Source organism: Rutidosis leptorrhynchoides, chromosome 4 (assembly GCF_046630445.1).
Source record: "Rutidosis leptorrhynchoides isolate AG116_Rl617_1_P2 chromosome 4, CSIRO_AGI_Rlap_v1, whole genome shotgun sequence".
In the NCBI taxonomy this organism is placed as follows: Eukaryota; Viridiplantae; Streptophyta; class Magnoliopsida; order Asterales; family Asteraceae; genus Rutidosis; species Rutidosis leptorrhynchoides.
This window is the reverse complement of record NC_092336.1, coordinates 461283432-461303905: the sequence shown is the minus strand read 5'-3', so window position 1 is coordinate 461303905 and position 20474 is coordinate 461283432. Positions and strand designations below refer to the sequence as shown.

General features: G+C 31.0%; 1 protein-coding gene across 3 annotated transcripts; it reads left to right on the top strand.

Annotated features, from left to right (window-relative positions):
• Positions 1-17226: 17226 nt before the first annotated feature.
• Positions 17227-20210, top strand: LOC139844557 (uncharacterized). 3 transcript variants are annotated; one of them, XM_071834784.1, is made up of 6 exons: positions 17227-17467; positions 18618-18712; positions 18804-18960; positions 19096-19180; positions 19550-19728; positions 19840-20210. In XM_071834784.1, the coding sequence occupies exons 4-6, from the start codon at positions 19102-19104 to the stop codon at positions 20011-20013; spliced, it is 432 nt and encodes a 143-aa protein (XP_071690885.1). In that variant the 5' UTR covers positions 17227-17467; positions 18618-18712; positions 18804-18960; positions 19096-19101; the 3' UTR covers positions 20014-20210. The 3 variants fall into 3 exon arrangements, with proteins under 3 accessions (XP_071690885.1, XP_071690884.1, XP_071690883.1); XM_071834783.1 differs by having other exon boundaries at positions 18583-18712; XM_071834782.1 differs by lacking the exon at positions 18618-18712 and having other exon boundaries at positions 18713-18960.
• Positions 20211-20474: the final 264 nt, after the last annotated feature.

Genomic DNA, 20474 nt, shown 5'->3' with positions numbered 1-20474 from the left:
GATAAACGCTAGATTGACCTCACGAGCATACCCATGAACCATACCCATCACCTCCATAGCTATAACCCATAATTTCCTTAACTTTGACCCACTCATAAAACTATTCGCTTTTGAAGCGCGTACCCTTGTCGTAGTATTTTATGTATATATATCATTAATAATAATAATACTAATACTATTAATAATAATTAATAAGATAAATAATAATCTTAATAATTATAATATTAATATATAATATTAATACGTATAAGAGATAGTGAATTTGATAAGAGTGTGTGTAATTGTGAACAAACAAGTTGATTTATAAATGATCCCAGTACCTTGACTCCATGCAAATGCATGGAGTCCATTTGAAACAATCATGCAATCAAATGATATTATCCTCCAGCTCATATTCTTGTTTTACATTGCCGACACCACGTTTTTTTTATTTATAATATATTTAATCTTTATAATTATTTAAATATTATATTATATTTACGATCATGGTAAAAATATAATTTTTACAAAAATGACACGGTCGTGGTCTCACGACTCATGTACCACTTTCGGTTTTTCGGGCGCACTTTCGTACGTTTAGAAAACTAGCCTTTTACGTTATGCGACGTGTACCTTTTACAAAAATTAGACTTACTTATCAATAATTTAACTTTATAAAAATATCACTTATAAAATTTAGCGTTGTGGTCATTTACTTATTTAAATCAAAGTCTCGTTGTTTAACAAAATATTTTATTTTGAGTTAAACATTTTGTGACATGTACCTTTATTAATAACTAGACTTAATTTAATTAAAAACTAACCCACTCAAAGTGTAACTTAATCTTTTGAGTGTTTTGATCATTTACTTTTATAATTCATAATCTTGTTATTTATCAAAGCCTATTTATTAATATTAGTTTAAAAATCAAAACGTTTTATGACTAATTTAAAATATAGATATATATTTAAAATTTATCTAATAACATACTAGTTAACTTTTCAAAACCAATTATATTTCAAAGTTTGTTTTATAAACGTTTAGAAAATATTATAACACGTTTTGTTTATTCATTAAGGCTTTAAATAGATTCAATTTCTTTATGCACTAACGTTTTTAAATATCAACCGCATCACTAAGAGAGTGTTACAATTGTGTGCTTAATGAATCTAGAAAACATATATTCTAAATACAAGTCGCAGGTTTTCTATATATATGACTAATAATCGAAATGCCAACTTACATTATTTAAATAAATATATTTTAATAACCAGCTCTATTATATCAAAAAAAAATGTTTCATCACGTTTGAAAATAGATCAATCAATGTATTATGAAATTCAATTCTCCACTAACTTCTGTCTAATCCTCAATAATAACACTTTTGTTCTTTCATGTAAATCACTTTATTAAATTTCCGAAAACCGTTAAAAGTAAGGTTTTCCTAATTCAAAGTGGACCTCATAACAGAGACTCATAATCATAATTCAATGTATCTGATAATTCAATCATTTGATATTATCTTTTAATCTCGTCAATAAACTTACATCGAACAAATACGTTCATGTAAAGTATTATTCATCCAATACCTTGATAGCATTTCCAAAATCATAAAATAGATCTCATATCTTATATTCATAATAACTAATCCGTTCAATGTTTCATTAATATAACTCAATTTAAAATCAGACATATGTATATGTATATATATATATTTATTTACACATAATTGTTCGTGAATCGTTTGGCATGGTCAAAGGATATTTGATTACAGAAATATAGTTTCAAAACTTTCAAGACTCAACATTACAGATTTTTTTTGCTTATCGTGTCGGATATATATAAAGATTAAAGTTTAAATTTGATCGGAAATTTCCGGGTCATCACATTACCTACCCGTTAAAAGAAATTTCGTCCCGAAATTTGATCGAGGTCGTCATGGCTAACTAATAAAATGTTTTCATGACGAATATGAATCGATAATAGAGTTTTATCATAATTGAGTGATATAGATAAAACGATTTGTTTTCGTGAAGAGCACGAATGAAGCTATCACCTAAGAGTGAAAATGAATAAATGCACGTTTGACCTAACAGGTGGCGTAGTCAAGATTGATTTCCGAAATTTAAGGAATTTAGAAGAAGATCTCCATAATAAGATTTGATTCGTCGGTAATTAAGGAGATTAGGATCCTCTTTGGTTATACGCGATAATCTGCTTTGATTGCTGTGTCTATAAATCCACCCCCTTCGTTTTCTTACAACTTACACCTTCTATTCTTTCTTCCTCAATTCATACTTTAAAGTATTCATTAATATGCTCCATCCCATCCTGATCCTTGATATCCTCTTAACTTTCATATCTGTCATTCTTCTTTTTAATCTGCCACCGGAAGAATCTATTTACTTCTACTATACTCTTGGGTTTATAGTTTTTCTAGTCGTCCCGTGTCTTTATATTGCTATTTGCATTGACATCTATGGTTTATAATTTACGGGTGGTTGTTGGGTTTTATATCTTCCCTTATACTTCGATGTCCCTACTTCTGTCTTCTATAATCATTGTCATCCATAGTTAATGCTCCCTTCTATTTGTTGCGATCTATACTCCAATTTCTGTTTCGGAGCTTTGTCCTTTCGTTTCTTCTTCTTGCGATTTAACATCTCTTGTAATGGTCCAGAATTCGTAGGTATAGATTTCAGAATGAACATAGTAATTGTTCTAAGAAGGAAATGGTAATGGTAAAATATTAATTTGTTAAATTACCAGAATACCCTGGAAAAGACCGAATCATCAAGAAATATTTTCTTGATATATTTAGAGGTTAGATAGAATGTAAGAGTCGTGTAAATGACACATGATGACGGTATGTCCTGTGAATCATCACGTCCATTAGAAACTCAGCATGAATTACTGTAATATAATGACGTTGATCAAGTGTCATTATATTATACTAACCCATGCATCAGTTCCCAACACCACTTCAAAAACATTCATATTCAAATTTTTCAGAATTTAGAAACTAACACAGTTTCTTTTATGTTGCAGATATTACGGAGAGATAAATGATACTTGATAAGAATAGTTGTGAAAATATCTCCAAAGATATGGAGAATCTGTATAATGGAAGATACGAAGATATCTTATAATATTTTAGATATGATGATGATGAAGAATATCTGTCTGTGAAGGTTTAGAATAAGAAGTAAGGTGTTTGCTAACGAGTTCAGCAGGCACTGAATCATTTGGATCCTTTGAAGGCAGATTCAGTCTCTGTGATTTGTCCATGGCTTCCTTCATACTTTGCTCAATCCGTTTTTCAGTACCAAATTCTTTCTTTTTCTGTGCTTTACCAACTCACTATCTTTTATCATCAGACTTTTGACCGTTTAAACCATCTACCATTTTTATGTTTCCTCTGCATTTAATGCTATAATATCTGAATCTCTGGTTATCAATCCGCGGTGGGTTCAGAAGAATCGTGTTTTAGATGATTAAACGCTGGTGGTAATATGGTGTAATATGAAAGGTTTTCCAGTAATAATGACGAAAGGGCAACGTATTTATCGGGGTTAAAATAAGACTAGTCCGACTGAAACATCGAAGTTGACTTGCTGAAGCTGTGACAAAATCGGCTACTTTGAAAAGGAATTGAAATGTTGTTTTTTTTTTTTTTTTTTTTTTTTTTTTTTTTTTTTTTTTTTTTTTTTGCTAATAAATGCTAAAGAATTTGACGTGGGCACGGGTTAAACTACGACTTTGGTTTCGAGAGCTTTTCAGGTACAACACTTTGGATAATGTGTGGTTGGATCATCATCTCGATTGTTCATTATTTAAAGTATCTTCCGGAATTTAGAAGGGTTTTAAATGCAGATTGTCATAGTCAATATCCAGATGGTGAAATCTTCCTGAATCTCGAATGATTTTCATATTCCTCTGAGTGTTACGATTAAAAGTGATGTTCTATCACAGTTTTGAAGTCAAAGTATAGCTTAAAAAAAAATAAGGATCTAAGAGTGATAATTTCGGTTGTATCTCGAGTTGAATTCTGAAATTCCAAAAATCAGAATATGTAATTAGATTCAAATGAATATGATCGTTTTGATTTCTATAGAAGAATGTATATTGGTATAGTTGATGATTTGTCGAATCAGAATTGAAGAACGTAACATATTAATTGTGATTTTATATATCTCTCGGGTATTACCTACCCGTTAAAAATTTCACAATTAATATTTTGAACAAGAATTTTTATTACAATCTTTATGAAAATATATGTGGGTATATTTTCTTCAAATGTAATACAGATTCAATGAGTTTACATCATACCAAGCTCATTTGATTTTTCGACTTAAATTAGAAAGGAATTTTTCTCTAAAACATTAGAGATTACATAATCTTCACGGAGTATTTCACTAATGCAATCAATACTTTAATATTTATTTTTATTGATATTCCTCAGTGAATGATGTTGACGCTGGGATAAATCTTGCGAACTTTGCAATGTACGATTGATGTTTGCTAGGAAGTTTCGAGTGCATCGAAGATGAAAGTGTAAAATCAAACATGTTATTGAATGATACACTTGATTTATTATGAAATAAAATTCATTGAGTTGAAGCAGAGATTGTGGTTAACAATGATTAAATTGTTAACGAAGAATGTACATCATAGCATATTAGTAATATGAATTAACCGGATAGTTAAGTTCCATACATAATAGCTTAGTACAGAAAGATTTATTATGGTTAAAAAAAATTTTTTTTTATAAATATATAGAATATACATATAAATTCTTCGGAGGAAATGAGTTAATACTTCATAACTCGTTGATACAATATACTCGTTATTAATTCGTAATGGTTTCCCACAGTCATTCTTGAACTGGCGGGGCTTGTGAGGTTGGAGGTGCTGACGATTCTAACAATATTGACAGCACAGACTGTGTTGGTGAGGCTAAGGGTACTGCTGATGCTGTTGGTAAAACAAGTCTAGCTTGTACTTTACGCACCCTTCTTATCAGAGCTTCTACTCTTCCTTTTTATCATTTCTGTCTACTCATCTGGTTTATGGTTAAAGCTGAAGTATATAATCCCTATGTCTTTAGAGATTACATAATCACCGCAGAATATTTCTCCGATGAGGTTATGAATCAATACTTCATCATTTGTTGTTGTTAGTACTCTTTGGTATTTATGGTGTGTGTGACGTTGATATCCGATATACAGATTGGGGTATTGAGGTGTGTGATGCGGATGTAATTGTTGGTGGTGGTAATGATCCTGTTGATGTTAATAATGGTGGTTGCTGTTGATGCCGGTGATGCTGTTGGTACTTTTAGTATTGAGGATTGCGATGTGAATGTTACTGGCGGTACTGGTTACGCTGCTGGTGCTGCTGATGGTGTTTGTAAAGTTCGCACCGTATTCTCCAAAGTGACTACCCGAGCGCGAAGCTCGTTGACTTCTTCTATTACGCCGGGGTGATCAGTAGTTCGGACGAGCGGATATATATAATCTAGAATTTGGTGTAGTATATAATCGTGACGAGATACTCTGGAAATGAGAGAGAAAATGGTTTCTCGAACAGGTTCGCCGGTAAGTGCTTCAGGTTCATTGCCAAGAGGGTAATTTGGTGGATGGAAGGGATCACCTTCTTCTTGTCTCCAATGATTGAGGAGACTGCGAACCCATCCCCATTTCATCCAGAATAGATGATGACTGATTTGTTGATCCATTCCGGTCACACTGTTTTCAGAGCTCGAATGAAACTCCATATCGGAATAGCTGTCGTAATCTGAGGAATTTGAACTGGTTGAGGGATCCATCTCGTATGATCAAGGGTATGAATTTTTGATATGAAATAGATTATAGGAGTTAGATTTGGTATTCTTCAATACATAATTTACATATGTATATATATATTACCAAAATCCCATAAATTACGGAAGAATCTTTGAAAAATGTCATTCAAAGTTCACAGTAACAGATATGCCAGGATAAGATTTCGTCTATACACTATTATGCAATAAATGCAAGAAAACGCGTTTAGACTAAAGAGTAATACTCAGGTAATTTCTTAAGGATGGTAAGTAGATGATTTTCGACACAAAATGATAAGCAAAACTTTTGACATGCAGACACGATCGAAGTCCAGACTCACTAATGCATCCTAACGACTTATCAGTTAGACACACTAATGCAGACCTGGTTCGCTAAGACCACCGCTCTGATACCACATGAGATGACCCGTCCCAATCCATAAGGACGAATACAATAACATATGATTACATCGCGAGGTATTTGACCTCTATATGATACATTTTACAAACATTGCATTCGTTTTAAAAGAAAAGCTTTCATTTACATCGAAAGTTGACAGGCATGCATACCATTTCATAATATCCAAACTATAAATGACCTAATCTGTCATCTACTTAAATATAATCTTTAATGAACTTCAACGACTCGAATGCAACGTCTTTTGAAATATGTCATGAATGACTCCAAGTAATATCTTTAAAATCAGCTAATGCACAGCGGAAGATCTCTTTCAAACCTGAGAATAAACATGCTTTAAAGTGTCAACCAAAAGGTTGGTGAGTTCATTAGTTTATCATAATCATTTATTTTCATCATTTTTATAGACCACAAGAATTTCATTTCCAGTTCTCTTAAATATACGTCCCATGCATAGAGACAAAAAATAATCATTCATATGGTGAACACCTGGTAACCGACATTAACTAGATACATATAAGAATATCCCCTATCATTCCGGGATCCTCCTTCGGACATGATATAAATTTCGAAGTACTAAAGCATCCGGTACTTTGGATGGGGTTTGTTAGGCCCAATAGATCTATCTTTAGGATTCGCGTCAATTAGGGTGTCTGTTCCCTAATTCTTAGATTACCAGACTTAATAAAAAGGGGCATATTCGATTTCGATAATTCAACCATAGAATGTAGTTTCACGTACTTGTGTCTATTTCGTAAAACAGTTATAAAAACAGCGCATGTATTCTCAGTCCCAAAAATATATATTGCGAAAGCATTTAAAAAGGGATTAATGAAACTCACGCATATAAATATTGTAAAACAGTTAATAAAACATTTGCATGTATTCTCAGCCCAAAAATGTAAAGAGTAAAAAGGGGTAAATGAAACTCACGCATATAAATATTGTAAAACAGTTAATAAAATAGTGCATGTATTCTCAGCCCAAAAATGTAATGAGTAAAAAAGGCAAATGAAACTCACTATACTGTATTTTGTAGTAAAAATACATATAACATCATTGAACAAGTGTAAGGTTGGCCTTGGATTCACGAACCTAAATTATTTATATATATTTATGTATTTGTCAATATTTGTCTAATACATTAAGTTAAGTCATAGTGTACCACAATCCTAATGCTCGAGTCTAGTATGCAGAGGTCGATAAAATTTAGTTTGACTCAAAATGATTTCCAAAACTTAAAAATGATTATTATATAATTTTAAATATCGTCGTTTTATATTTTTAAAAAAAATATTTTTTAAAAGATTTAATAGGGTAAATAATATAATTCATTTATTAATAAATACAATTTTATATTAAAGTATACTTTTATATATCTTAAGTAATAAAATTTATAAAGTGCATTTAATATCATAAAAATATTGTGATAGATTCTATTGAGGTAATTATATAATTTGTGTACATTTTTGATAAAGTAGCATTGATAATAAATAACAATCGTGTTATTTTGTAATAATAATAATTATTATTTTATTAATAAAAATCAATATTTATAATTACTAAAAAATGATATTATAAAATGGTAATTCTAATTATTATATCTTTAATTTTCACAATACTTTTTAATATTAACTTTAAAGTAATAATAATAATAATGATATTTTATAATAACAATGACATTTCTAATAATTTTTGAATAAATGATAGTTTTTATACTATCGATACTTTTAATAATACTAGTAGTGATAAAAATAATAAGAACGATAATTTTATTTAAATCTTTGCCTTACAATATTTAAATTTCATCATGATACTCATACTCATTATTTCCCAATTAATTTGTTAAGGGTTCTTAAATCATTTTTTTTTTATCACGTTTCTTTTGATGATGATAATAATAATAATAATAATAATAATAATAATAATAATAATAATAATAATAATAATAATAATAATAATAATAATAATAATAATAATGATAGTAATAATAGTAATTATTATAATAATAATTAGATAAAAATTAGAACAACGATATTAACGACGATAATAATAATCATTTTTACGAAATTTCAATTGACTATAACTTCTAATCCGTGCATCAGACCCCTTTGGCATCTAAAGGTAAAGTTATTAATTTTTCACTAGCTTTCCAATGACATGCATATCTTATACCTTATCTCATCCCTAGTATAACAACCTTTAAGATTCATCATAACCAATCTAAGGGCAATGTCAAATTTACTAGCATGCATAATCCTATTTTCTCGAGCACTAGTCAGGGATACACTATTAATAAATAAAAGTTAAGTTATGAGTGCTCACATATCAATATTGAGATTCAATATTACAGGAAAGTACGCAGACGCAACGGAGATGATAAACGCTAGATTGACCTCACGAGCATACCCATGAACCATACCCATCACCTCCATAGCTATAACCCATAATTTCCTTAACTTTGACCCACTCATAAAACTATTCGCTTTTGAAGCGCGTACCCTTGTCGTAGTATTTTATGTATATATATCATTAATAATAATAATACTAATACTATTAATAATAATTAATAAGATAAATAATAATCTTAATAATTATAATATTAATATATAATATTAATACGTATAAGAGATAGTGAATTTGATAAGAGTGTGTGTAATTGTGAACAAACAAGTTGATTTATAAATGATCCCAGTACCTTGACTCCATGCAAACGCATGGAGTCCATTTGAAACAATCATGCAATCAAATGATATTATCCTCCAGCTCATATTCTTGTTTTACATTGCCGACACCACGTTTTTTTTATTTATAATATATTTAATCTTTATAATTATTTAAATATTATATTATATTTACGATCATGGTAAAAATATAATTTTTACAAAAATGACACGGTCGTGGTCTCACGACTCATGTACCACTTTCGGTTTTTCGGGCGCACTTTCGTACGTTTAGAAAACTAGCCTTTTACGTTATGCGACGTGTACCTTTTACAAAAATTAGACTTACTTATCAATAATTTAACTTTATAAAAATATCACTTATAAAATTTAGCGTTGTGGTCATTTACTTATTTAAATCAAAGTCTCGTTGTTTAACAAAATATTTTATTTTGAGTTAAACATTTTGTGACATGTACCTTTATTAATAACTAGACTTAATTTAATTAAAAACTAACCCACTCAAAGTGTAACTTAATCTTTTGAGTGTTTTGATCATTTACTTTTATAATTCATAATCTTGTTATTTATCAAAGCCTATTTATTAATATTAGTTTAAAAATCAAAACGTTTTATGACTAATTTAAAATATAGATATATATTTAAAATTTATCTAATAACATACTAGTTAACTTTTCAAAACCAATTATATTTCAAAGTTTGTTTTATAAACGTTTAGAAAATATTATAACACGTTTTGTTTATTCATTAAGGCTTTAAATAGATTCAATTTCTTTATGCACTAACGTTTTTAAATATCAACCGCATCACTAAGAGAGTGTTACAATTGTGTGCTTAATGAATCTAGAAAACATATATTCTAAATACAAGTCGCAGGTTTTCTATATATATGACTAATAATCGAAATGCCAACTTACATTATTTAAATAAATATATTTTAATAACCAGCTCTATTATATCAAAAAAAAATGTTTCATCACGTTTGAAAATAGATCAATCAATGTATTATGAATTTCAATTCTCCACTAACTTCTGTCTAATCCTCAATAATAACACTTTTGTTCTTTCATGTAAATCACTTTATTAAATTTCCGAATACCGTTAAAAGTAAGGTTTTCCTAATTCAAAGTGGACCTCATAACAGAGACTCATAATCATAATTCAATGTATCTGATAATTCAATCATTTGATATTATCTTTTAATCTCGTCAATAAACTTACATCGAACAAATACGTTCATGTAAAGTATTATTCATCCAATACCTTGATAGCATTTCCAAAATCATAAAATAGATCTCATATCTTATATTCATAATAACTAATCCGTTCAATGTTTCATTAATATAACTCAATTTAAAATCAGACATATGTATATGTATATATATATATTTATTTACACATAATTGTTCGTGAATCGTTTGGCATGGTCAAAGGATATTTGATTACAGAAATATAGTTTCAAAACTTTCAAGACTCAACATTACAGATTTTTTTTGCTTATCGTGTCGGATATATATAAAGATTAAAGTTTAAATTTGATCGGAAATTTCCGGGTCATCACACGTTGGTCCTAGCGAACCAGGTCTTGCATGAGTGTGTCTAACTGATAGTTATTAGGATGCATTAGTAAGTCTGGACTTCGACCGTTTCTGCATGTCAAAAGTTTTGCTTATCATTTTTTGTCGGAAATTACCTGCTTATCATTCCTAGTCTAGACACATTTTACTGCATTGATTGCATGAATAGTGTATAGACAAAATTCATATCTTAGCGTATCTGTTACTGTAAACTTTTTCTGACATGTTCCGAAAATTTCTTCGTGATTTATGGAATTTGGTATTATATATACATATGTAAATTATGTATTGAAGAATACCAAACTAAATTCTATAATCTAATTCATATCAAAAATCATCTCCCTAATTATACAAGATGGATCCCGTATCTAGTTCAAATTCCTTAAACTCTGACAGCTATTCCGATATGGATATTCACCTGAATTCCGAAGACAGTGTAACCGGAATGGATCAACCAATTAGCCATCATCTATTCTGGATGAATTGGGGATGGGTTCATAGCCTGCTTAATTATTGGAGACAAGAAGAAGGCGATCCCTTCCATCCACCACATTACCCTCTTGGCGAAGAACCTGAAGCACTTACCGGCGAACCTGTTCGTAATACTATTTTCTCTCTCATCTCCAGAATATCTTGTCATGATCATATACTCTCTCAAATTCTGGATCTTATTCATCCGCTAGTCCGAACCGCCAATCATCCCGGTGTAGTAGAAGAAGTCAACGAGCTTCGCGCTAGGGTAGTGGCTTTGGAGAATACGGTGCAAAGGTTACAAGCACCAGCAGCATCACCGGCATCAACAGTACCACCGACAACAACACCAATAGTACCATTACCACCACCAACAACATCCGCGTCGCAAACCTCAACTTCACAATCTGTCCCATGAGCATCAACGTCATACGCACCATAGTTATCAAGAAAATACCAGCAACAATAACCGATGAAGTATTAACTCATTTACCCTAAAGAAATTTTATGTATATTTAATATATATGAATTTTGAAATCAAAATAAATCTTTTCGTACTAAGCTATTACGTGTGAATCTTAACTGGTAGGTACTACTCGGTTAGTTCGTATTACTGATATGCAATGATGTACATCCTTCCTTAACAACTTAACCATTGTTAACTACAATCTCTGTTTCAACCCAGTGAATTCCATTTCATAATAAACCAAGTGTATTATTCAATTACATAATTGATTTTACATTTTCATTTTCGATGTACTCGAAACTTTCCAGAAAACATCATCTGTGTCTTGTAAGGTTCACAAAGATTCCACAAGCATCAACATCCTTCACCGAGAAATAAGAATAAATAATGAAGTATCGATTACATTAGCGATATACTCCGCAAAGATTATGTAATCTTTAATGTTTTAGTGATTAATCATTTCTAAGTCAAGTCGAAAATCAAATGAGCTTAATATGATATTAACTCATTAAATCTGTATTAGATTTGAAAACAAATATACATACATATATTTTCATAAATACGGTAATAAAAATTCTTTTGTACAAAGTATTAATTGTGAAATCTTTAACGGGTAGGTACTACTCGAGAAATATTTAAGTTCACAATTAATATGTTACACTGTACATTCTTCAATTTTGATTCAAAAATCATTAACTATACTCACTATCTTCACAATGATACACAATTATTTCATACAAATTCAATCACATATTCTGATATCGACGGATCAGAATCCAAGCCATAACTCTGAATCGGTGACATCATTCTTAGATCTCGACATCTTTCAAAGCTATATTTTGACTTCAAAACTGTGCAAGATCCTTTAGCGTTGTTTTTACCGAAAATAATCTTGCAATCCTTTTCAAAGTATCCAGTTTTATCACACTTCCAACCAACTTCGACTTTTCATATTAGCATTATTGTGACTTTGATATATACGTTCTTGTTACTGGGAAACCTTTCATGTTCCACCACATAAGCAGTAAATTTACCAACAACTCCATTGATCTTTGACCTTCCAAAAAATCATAATATTCATTGAACCCCTATCATGTACTCATCCACATCTTGTAACAATAATTGCCATATCAACTACCGGGAATTAGCAATCAGTATTTCGAATATCGCAGCAATTCTACGTCAACAGTTATATATATACATATAATGTCTATCTTCTAGAATTACATACTTCGAATGTGAAGTTTCTGAAAAACATCCCAAACTATGAACTAGTTCTCTGAAATTGGAACAATGCTGATGAAGCAGCAAAAACTGTAAACGACCTTAACAGTCAAAAGTTTAATGATAAAGAATAGTATGGTGGTAAAGCTGAGAAAAAGAGAAGGTTTGGAACTGGAAAACGGATTGAGCAAAGTATGAAGGAGGCTGTGGATAAATCACAAAGACTGAACCTACCTTCAAAGAATCTAAATGATTCAGTGTCTGCTGAAATCCTTAGTAAATACCTTGCTCTTTACTCTAAAACCTTTGCGGACAATATTCTTCATCATCATCATTATCTTAAATATTCTAAGATATCATCATATCTTTCATTATAAATATCCTCGATATTTCTGAAGATATTTTCATAACCATTCTTATTTGAAATCATTCATCTCTTCGCGCTATCTGTGTTATAACATAAAAGAAACTATTTTAGTTTCTAACATCTGAAAAATTCGAAAAAAATTTAATGTTTTGAAGTAGTGTTGGGAACTGAAGCATGAATTAGTATAATATAATGACACTTGATCAACGTGATTATATTACAGTAAGTCATGCTGAGTTTCTAATGGAACGTGATAAGGGTTCATAGATTCCACCCTCATCATGTGCCATGTTACACGACTCTTACATTCTAATCTCTAAACATATCAAGAAAATATTTTTCTTGATGATTCGGTCTTTTCCAGATATTCTGGTAATTTGACAAATCAAGATCGTGCCATTACAATTTCTTTCTTAGAACGTTAGTATTGGTTATCCAAAATTTCATACCTACGAATTCTGAACCATTATTCGCTTGACTTAAAGTCGGGAAGAGAAAACGAAAGCATGAAGCTCCGAAATATAAAGGAGAATATAAGCCCGATAACAACCCCAAAATTTACAAACCGTGTATATCAATGCGTATAGCAATATAAAGACACGGGAGAATGAAAAACACTATAACCCCAAGGTAATGGTAGAAGAAAATAACTTCCTCTGGTGGCAGATGAAAAAGAAGAATGAATGATATGATAGCCAAGAAAATATCAAGAATCGGAACTGGATGAAGCATTTTTACAAATCTTTTGTAAGTATGAAATAAGAAAGAAGATTATAGGAATGGTGAGAATAAATGAAACGGAAAAGGTTAATTTATAGCAAAATATCAGACATAGCAATCGAGGCAGATTACGCATTTAATCAAAGGAAATCCTAATTTCCTTAAATTTCGAAGAATCAAATCTTATTTAAATTATGAAGATTTTCTATTCCTTAAATTCCGGAAATCAATCGTTACTACATCAAGAGATAAGACGAATCTCTATTCTCCATTTCACTCTATTACGATAACTTCTCTCATACGCTTCGAGTAATCGGATTGTTTTATCCGTATTATTCAATGGTGATAAAATTCTATTTACCAACTCATATTCGTCATGAAAACATTTTTATTGTCAGCCATGACGACCTCACTCAAATTTCGGGACGAAATTTCTTTAACGGGTAGGTACTGTGATGACCCGGAAATTTTTGACCAAATTTAAACTTAATCTTTAACGTTTCCGACACGATAAGCAAAGTCTATGAAGTTGAATCTCAAAATTTTAGAACTGTTTCATTACATTTGACTGCTCTCGACGATTCATGAACAATTATATGTATGTATATATATATATATATATATATATATATATATGTACAAGTAAAATGACTTTGCTACAGTAAAACACTATTTGCTACAGTGAAACCGTATTTTGCTACAGTACTACAGTGAAAACGACTTTGCTACACTGATTTGCTACAGTAAACACTAAACACTATTTGCTACAGTACACACTATTTGCTACAGTAAAACACTATTTGATGTCGACGAACTAGCAAACAAAAACGGATAAGGCAGCCATGCGATCGCATGGCAAAAACACTGAAAACTCATACGATCGCATGAGGTACTGTAGTAGGCCACATACTATAAAAGCTCGATTCATTCCTCCGAATTATTATTTTTTATATTATTATTATTATTATTATTATTATTATTATTATTATTATTATTATTAAGATTAATATTATTATTATTAATCTTATTATAATATTATTATTAGTAGTATATATACCTAAAATACTACGACGAGGTTATGAGCGTGTCACCTTCAAAATGGGTTTTTGAGCGGGATAGAGCTAAGGAAATTATGGGTTATTGCCAAGGAGGTTATGGGTAATGTTCGAGGGTATATTTGTGAATCAAATCTAGTGTTTATCATCTCTGTTGCGTCTACGTACTTTCCTACAATATTGAATCTCAATATTGATACGTAAGCACTCATATTTTATCTTTTATACATTAATTGTGTATCCATGTCTAATGCTCGAGTATATATATTTATGCATGCTTGTATGCTAAATTTTGTCGTTAAATAGTTATGATGAATCACGAAGTAAATACATATATTACTGATAAAAGGTATATGATATGCATGTTTTTCGAAAGCTGGCGAAAAATCAATAACTTTTCATTTAGAAATCGCGTAATTTCGGTGAACGAATTAAAAGATATGATCAACTGAATTATGATTGACATTGATTGAAATTGCTTTTGAAACTTGTTTGTAAGAATGATAAATTGGATTTTTGAATATTACCAGCCAAGTAAATGAATCCATATATAAGGTACGTCTCGTTTTGTTGAATTATTGTCAAAATTGACTTTTTGAAACGACTTTGGATAACTTTTGTATGTCGATCTCGAGCATTAGGATTGTTATACACTATGACCTGACCTAGCTTGATAGACATTTATTGACCAACATATGTTCTCTAGGTTGAGATCTACGATTATTTGATATACCGAGTTTCGATCACATTACGATGAACAACTTTATGTGCTGCTAAGGTGAGTTTCATTTGCTCCCTTTTTAATTGCTTTTGTAATCTATATTTTTGGGCTGAGAATACATGCACTTTATTTTAAACGCAATGGATACAAGTACATACTAAATTCTACGCCGAGTTTGAACTGAAAATCCCTTAGCTTTGGTAACTAGTAACTGCCAGTTATAAGAACTGGTGGGCGCGAGTAGTAGTATATGGATCCATAGGGCTTGATATCCCCGTCCGAGCTAGAGCACTAGCCTTTTAACGGACGTATGCTATTTGAGAAGCATACACGTTGGCTTGCGTGTATTATTAAGATGATTATATAAAGGGTACAAATTATATATACGTTAAGTTTAGTTGCCAGGGTGCTCAATCTTGTAGAATATTTTGATAAACGTTTCTGGATGAAACAACTGAAAACTTGTGATTCACCTTTATATACAGATTATGCGCAACATTAAAACTATGAACTCACCAACCTTTGTGTTGACACTTTTAAGCATGTTTATTCTCAGGTTTCTAGAAGTCTTCTGCTATTTGCTTATATGTGATACAAGCTATGTACATGGAGTCATACATGCTTTATTCAAGAAAACTTTGCATTCACAAAATCATCACCGTGTATCTTATTTTGACTTCATTGTCAACGGATGTATTATGGTAAACTATTATTTATGGTGATTGTCTATATGTAGAAATCATCAAACGTTGAAAACCTTAGAAATTGATATTCATTTATTGTGTACCTTTTGAAAAGAATGCAATGTTTACAAAACGTATCATATAGAGGTCAAATACCTCGCAATGAAATCAATGAATGACGTGTTCGTCCATATGAATTTGGAGCGATCGTCACATTAATGGTGCTTGGTCAGCAATTTTATGATGTCATGTGATAAGAGAGTTTCATTTTGGCTAGTTCTTCAGCTTCACATGGATTATATGGCCCACTTTATTCGTCCGGTCTTTCTGTGATGGTGTTCCTTGTACTCGTTTACAAATGTCCTTTCTACATCTAGTTGAACCACCACCGACTCGGATGAATCATCGTTACTATTCTTGTTTTTTTCCAGCGTTTCATCAAGTTCCTTGTGTTCCACTGCTCGGTGACTCGGGTCACGATTGTTTTAATCTCTTATGTGCTAAATGTTTCGCGCATACTATGTGATTAGACTTTCATAGGTGTCACTTCTCCTAGGTTTAGGAATGTTCAAATGATACATCAAATTGTCACACGTACCTCACCATCAAATGTAAGTAGGCTATTTATTTTTTAATGGATATATCTTAGTCAGTACTATACGATTGTTTTTTTCGCTAAAGTCAATTGTTTATTGGTGTTGATTCTAGTATTTATCGCAATGTCGATAGGGTTGTGATCAATAGTTTCTTCAAATAAATCGTTGGATCTTATCAACCATATTGTTTGAGTCATAATTAATTTGTATCTCACTCTCAATTAAATTATTTAAATTAAATAGATATGTTTGCTGTACTTTATTTATAACCTATAATAATAGGTATAGATATGCCACGTATATTCCTCAAACCTATTCCCTACCCCTATTCCACTAATTGCTCACATCATGACATCTGTCCAAAATTCATTGGCCACACTGTTTAACAATTAAAAAAAACCATGGTTCAAACGTCAATTGCTTCTTCCCCATTCATTCTTTCCTTCCAGACAATCCATCCCTAAAAATCAATTAGGGTTTTCATATAATAACCACTAAATCGTCTACCCAAATAACACCATCTGCCACCAAATAATCCCAGATTTACTTACTGGTTGCAAAATTAGGTTTTCTCGCATACTACCTCAATCAAATACCTGTTTGAATACATCCAAAATCGAAAATCAAATGACTAATGCGTTGAAGATCTGTTTAAGATGTGTCGTCCTACGCATTTGACACTAGGTATTTCAAAATTTACCTTTTTAATTCGAAATAGGCAACATGTTCAATTGTAATTGCTTAATTATATTCAATGAGATCATGCCATTTTCAATGCGGATAGACAAGCTTGCATTGCTTAATTATATCCCTGTGTTCACATATTGAATTATGCAGATTAATATTATGGTGAAAAATTGTAGATATAGTCGAATTATACAACGTCTTCATGTTCGGTTAGTCTGTATAAACACTACAGTTGCCTAATTCGAAGTGTTTATGTTTTTTACAATTTGGAAATAACAAACGTTAGATGCTTTTTTAGAACACGTTTTCGTTTAAAAACCCTGGTTCAGCATGTTTAGTTCTTATTCCTAAAAGTCCAAACAATATAGGAGAACTGTTGCATATTCTAATAAACATACCACTAGGTAAATTTTTGTACTGTTACTACCATCCGTGTTTATGTTGAGGAGAATTGTGTGTTAATTCTTCATATCCATGTTACCAGGTTGGATGTTTATCTTTAATTTTTAGTCTTTGTAAATCTTTATTATGTCTTTTATGGTTTAATATGATAATGTAAGTATCAAATAATGTTTGATTATTTTGTTTTGGATTATTTAATCTCGGTTGGTGATTATCTTTGATTGTGGTTTTTAATTATGTTTAAGATTGGTTTTTTCTTTTGGATCTTTGATTTTGGTTTGTTTTGGATTCTTTGTTTTTGGCTTATATCAAGAAGAAAGAAAACATCAAATAGTAATACATTTAAGATTGGTTACTATACCAACTTTGTTTTGGATGTTGTATCGTTGTGGCCAAACTGTTTTAGTCAGTAGTCATTCCAATACCTGTGTTAGAAAAGATGTTATTGTATTGTACGTAGTATGTTTTTTAATCCAGTTTTGATTGCATCCTACACCATCTTTTCTAAAATTCATCTTTATCAAATTATTTTGTTAGTAATGTGTTTTAACTTTTTAAAATTGTAACAGTTATGTTGTTTTTGTTGACATGCTAATTGGACTCATCTTTGTCAAATTAAATTGTTACTTAAGTGTTTGCACTTTTTAATTGTATCGGTTATGCTGTTTTTATCTGCTAATTGGATTCAGTATCATGATGGTTAATTTTAGGGTTATTGGTGATAATCACTTGGTTGGAATTTCAGCTGTCAATGCAGGGATATCAATAACAATAACAATGCAAGTGGTTATATGACACATGCAGTTAATATGCAGCTGATTTAGTTATGCCTTTGTCCAGGTATGTCGTGCCAGCAGCCACCCGTGGGATCATTTTTTGGACATTCAATTTCTCTAACTGTTATGTGGTTTCATGGTTAACTGATTTAAAGTGCTATTGAGCATTAGTTTACCAATGTCTTATTCGCCGTGTTGCAACCAAAAGAGAATGTCCATGTTTACAATATGTTTAAAAAGAAGTTTATTAAGAAGTTAGATACCGGGGTTTGAGAAATATCGCCTGTCTCTATTCATCCTGGTGACCTGGTGGTATGTTTATACTTATGTTGCATATTCTAATAGTGTTATTTTTCTAATGAGAACTATGATTTACATCCATAAAATATATGGTCTACACCCATTCAATGTAATGTGATCGTAACTTGTAATGTTATTTTCCTGCAGGTTACAATGTTATCGTGGGAAGTAAAGACGGGAAGTTATGTTGGTTTGACATGGGTCATTCGTCGAAACTTTACAAGATTTTTAAGTATGTTTTTTGTTCATATTTATCATTTTTAGTATGGGCTTAACATTTTTTATTTGAGTGGCTAACTGGGTAGATAAGACGTAAGCCCAAATTAGTGCATTCATAATCGAAAGGGTTAATAGTTTGCTTCTTTAATGATTGATGACTTGGTCAATGGTGTTGCTTTGCTTTCTATAGATATATACCCCTTATCAACCTTAACCATTTAGATTTGGTGGATGAATGTTTTAGGCAAAAAATGCAGACTTTTTGTGTAGTCAATTTAAAAAGCTTTATGATATGACTCTTAACGTTACATTTAAGTACTTTTTCTTTTCGTCTTATCTACATATATCTAACTAATTTAATGGTTATTTTATGCTAATGCAGGTCCTACCCAAAAGATGACAAATGTGGCTTTCTATCGCAACTACGCTTTGTTTGCAACTATGAATGATGGGATGACACAACATATGTTTTTCACGGCATTTTGTATTGTGATTAAAATTGGAACCCTCTTATTGTTCCTTTGGAGATTATTTATAGCCATAAAAGTGTTAATGGAAGAGGTTAGTCGTTCCCTGCATACGTTTAACTTTTACATAAATGTAGAGTTTGGTAATAAGCATAATTCTTTTCTTTTTCTAATATAGGGTCTGATTTATTGCTTATATTTTTAGGTGTGCTGGACTTCAAGTTTCATCCCATGCAACCATGGTTTTACACTGCTGGGTCTGATTTTGTTATCAAGTTGTTCTGCCATTAGATTAGTTTCAAAGGCTGATTTAGTAACTAACTCTTTTGCCATTGGGATTTATAGCGAAAGCTTGGTAAAAGAAGCACAAAAAGCTTAATGCCCATAATATATGTATACATTTTGTTTATACGACAAATGGAAGTCAATATTTTCAAGGTATTCAATGTGATGGTGATCTTGCTGCGTTTGTGTTATGATTTCAACTCTATGACAAGATCAATCATGTTGTAATTGTGCGAGACTGAATTTAATTTTGTCATTGTATGAACTATGAAGAACATTAGTGATATTTATTATGACTGTATTCTGTTCTTACTTTGAAAGTTGTTTGATATATTTTATAAATCAAATGAAGTTGGATATATATTTTGCGTATATCTCAGCATAGTGTCATTTTTCTCAGCATATAATTCGGCACCAAACTATTTTTGTCACCTATTTTGTTATTTGGCATATAATTTTGCACCCAACTATCTCAACATATAAATTGTGTATGTCTCAGTATATAGTACTCCGTATATGGTTTTATATATTGTTTTTATCTCAGTATATGGGTTG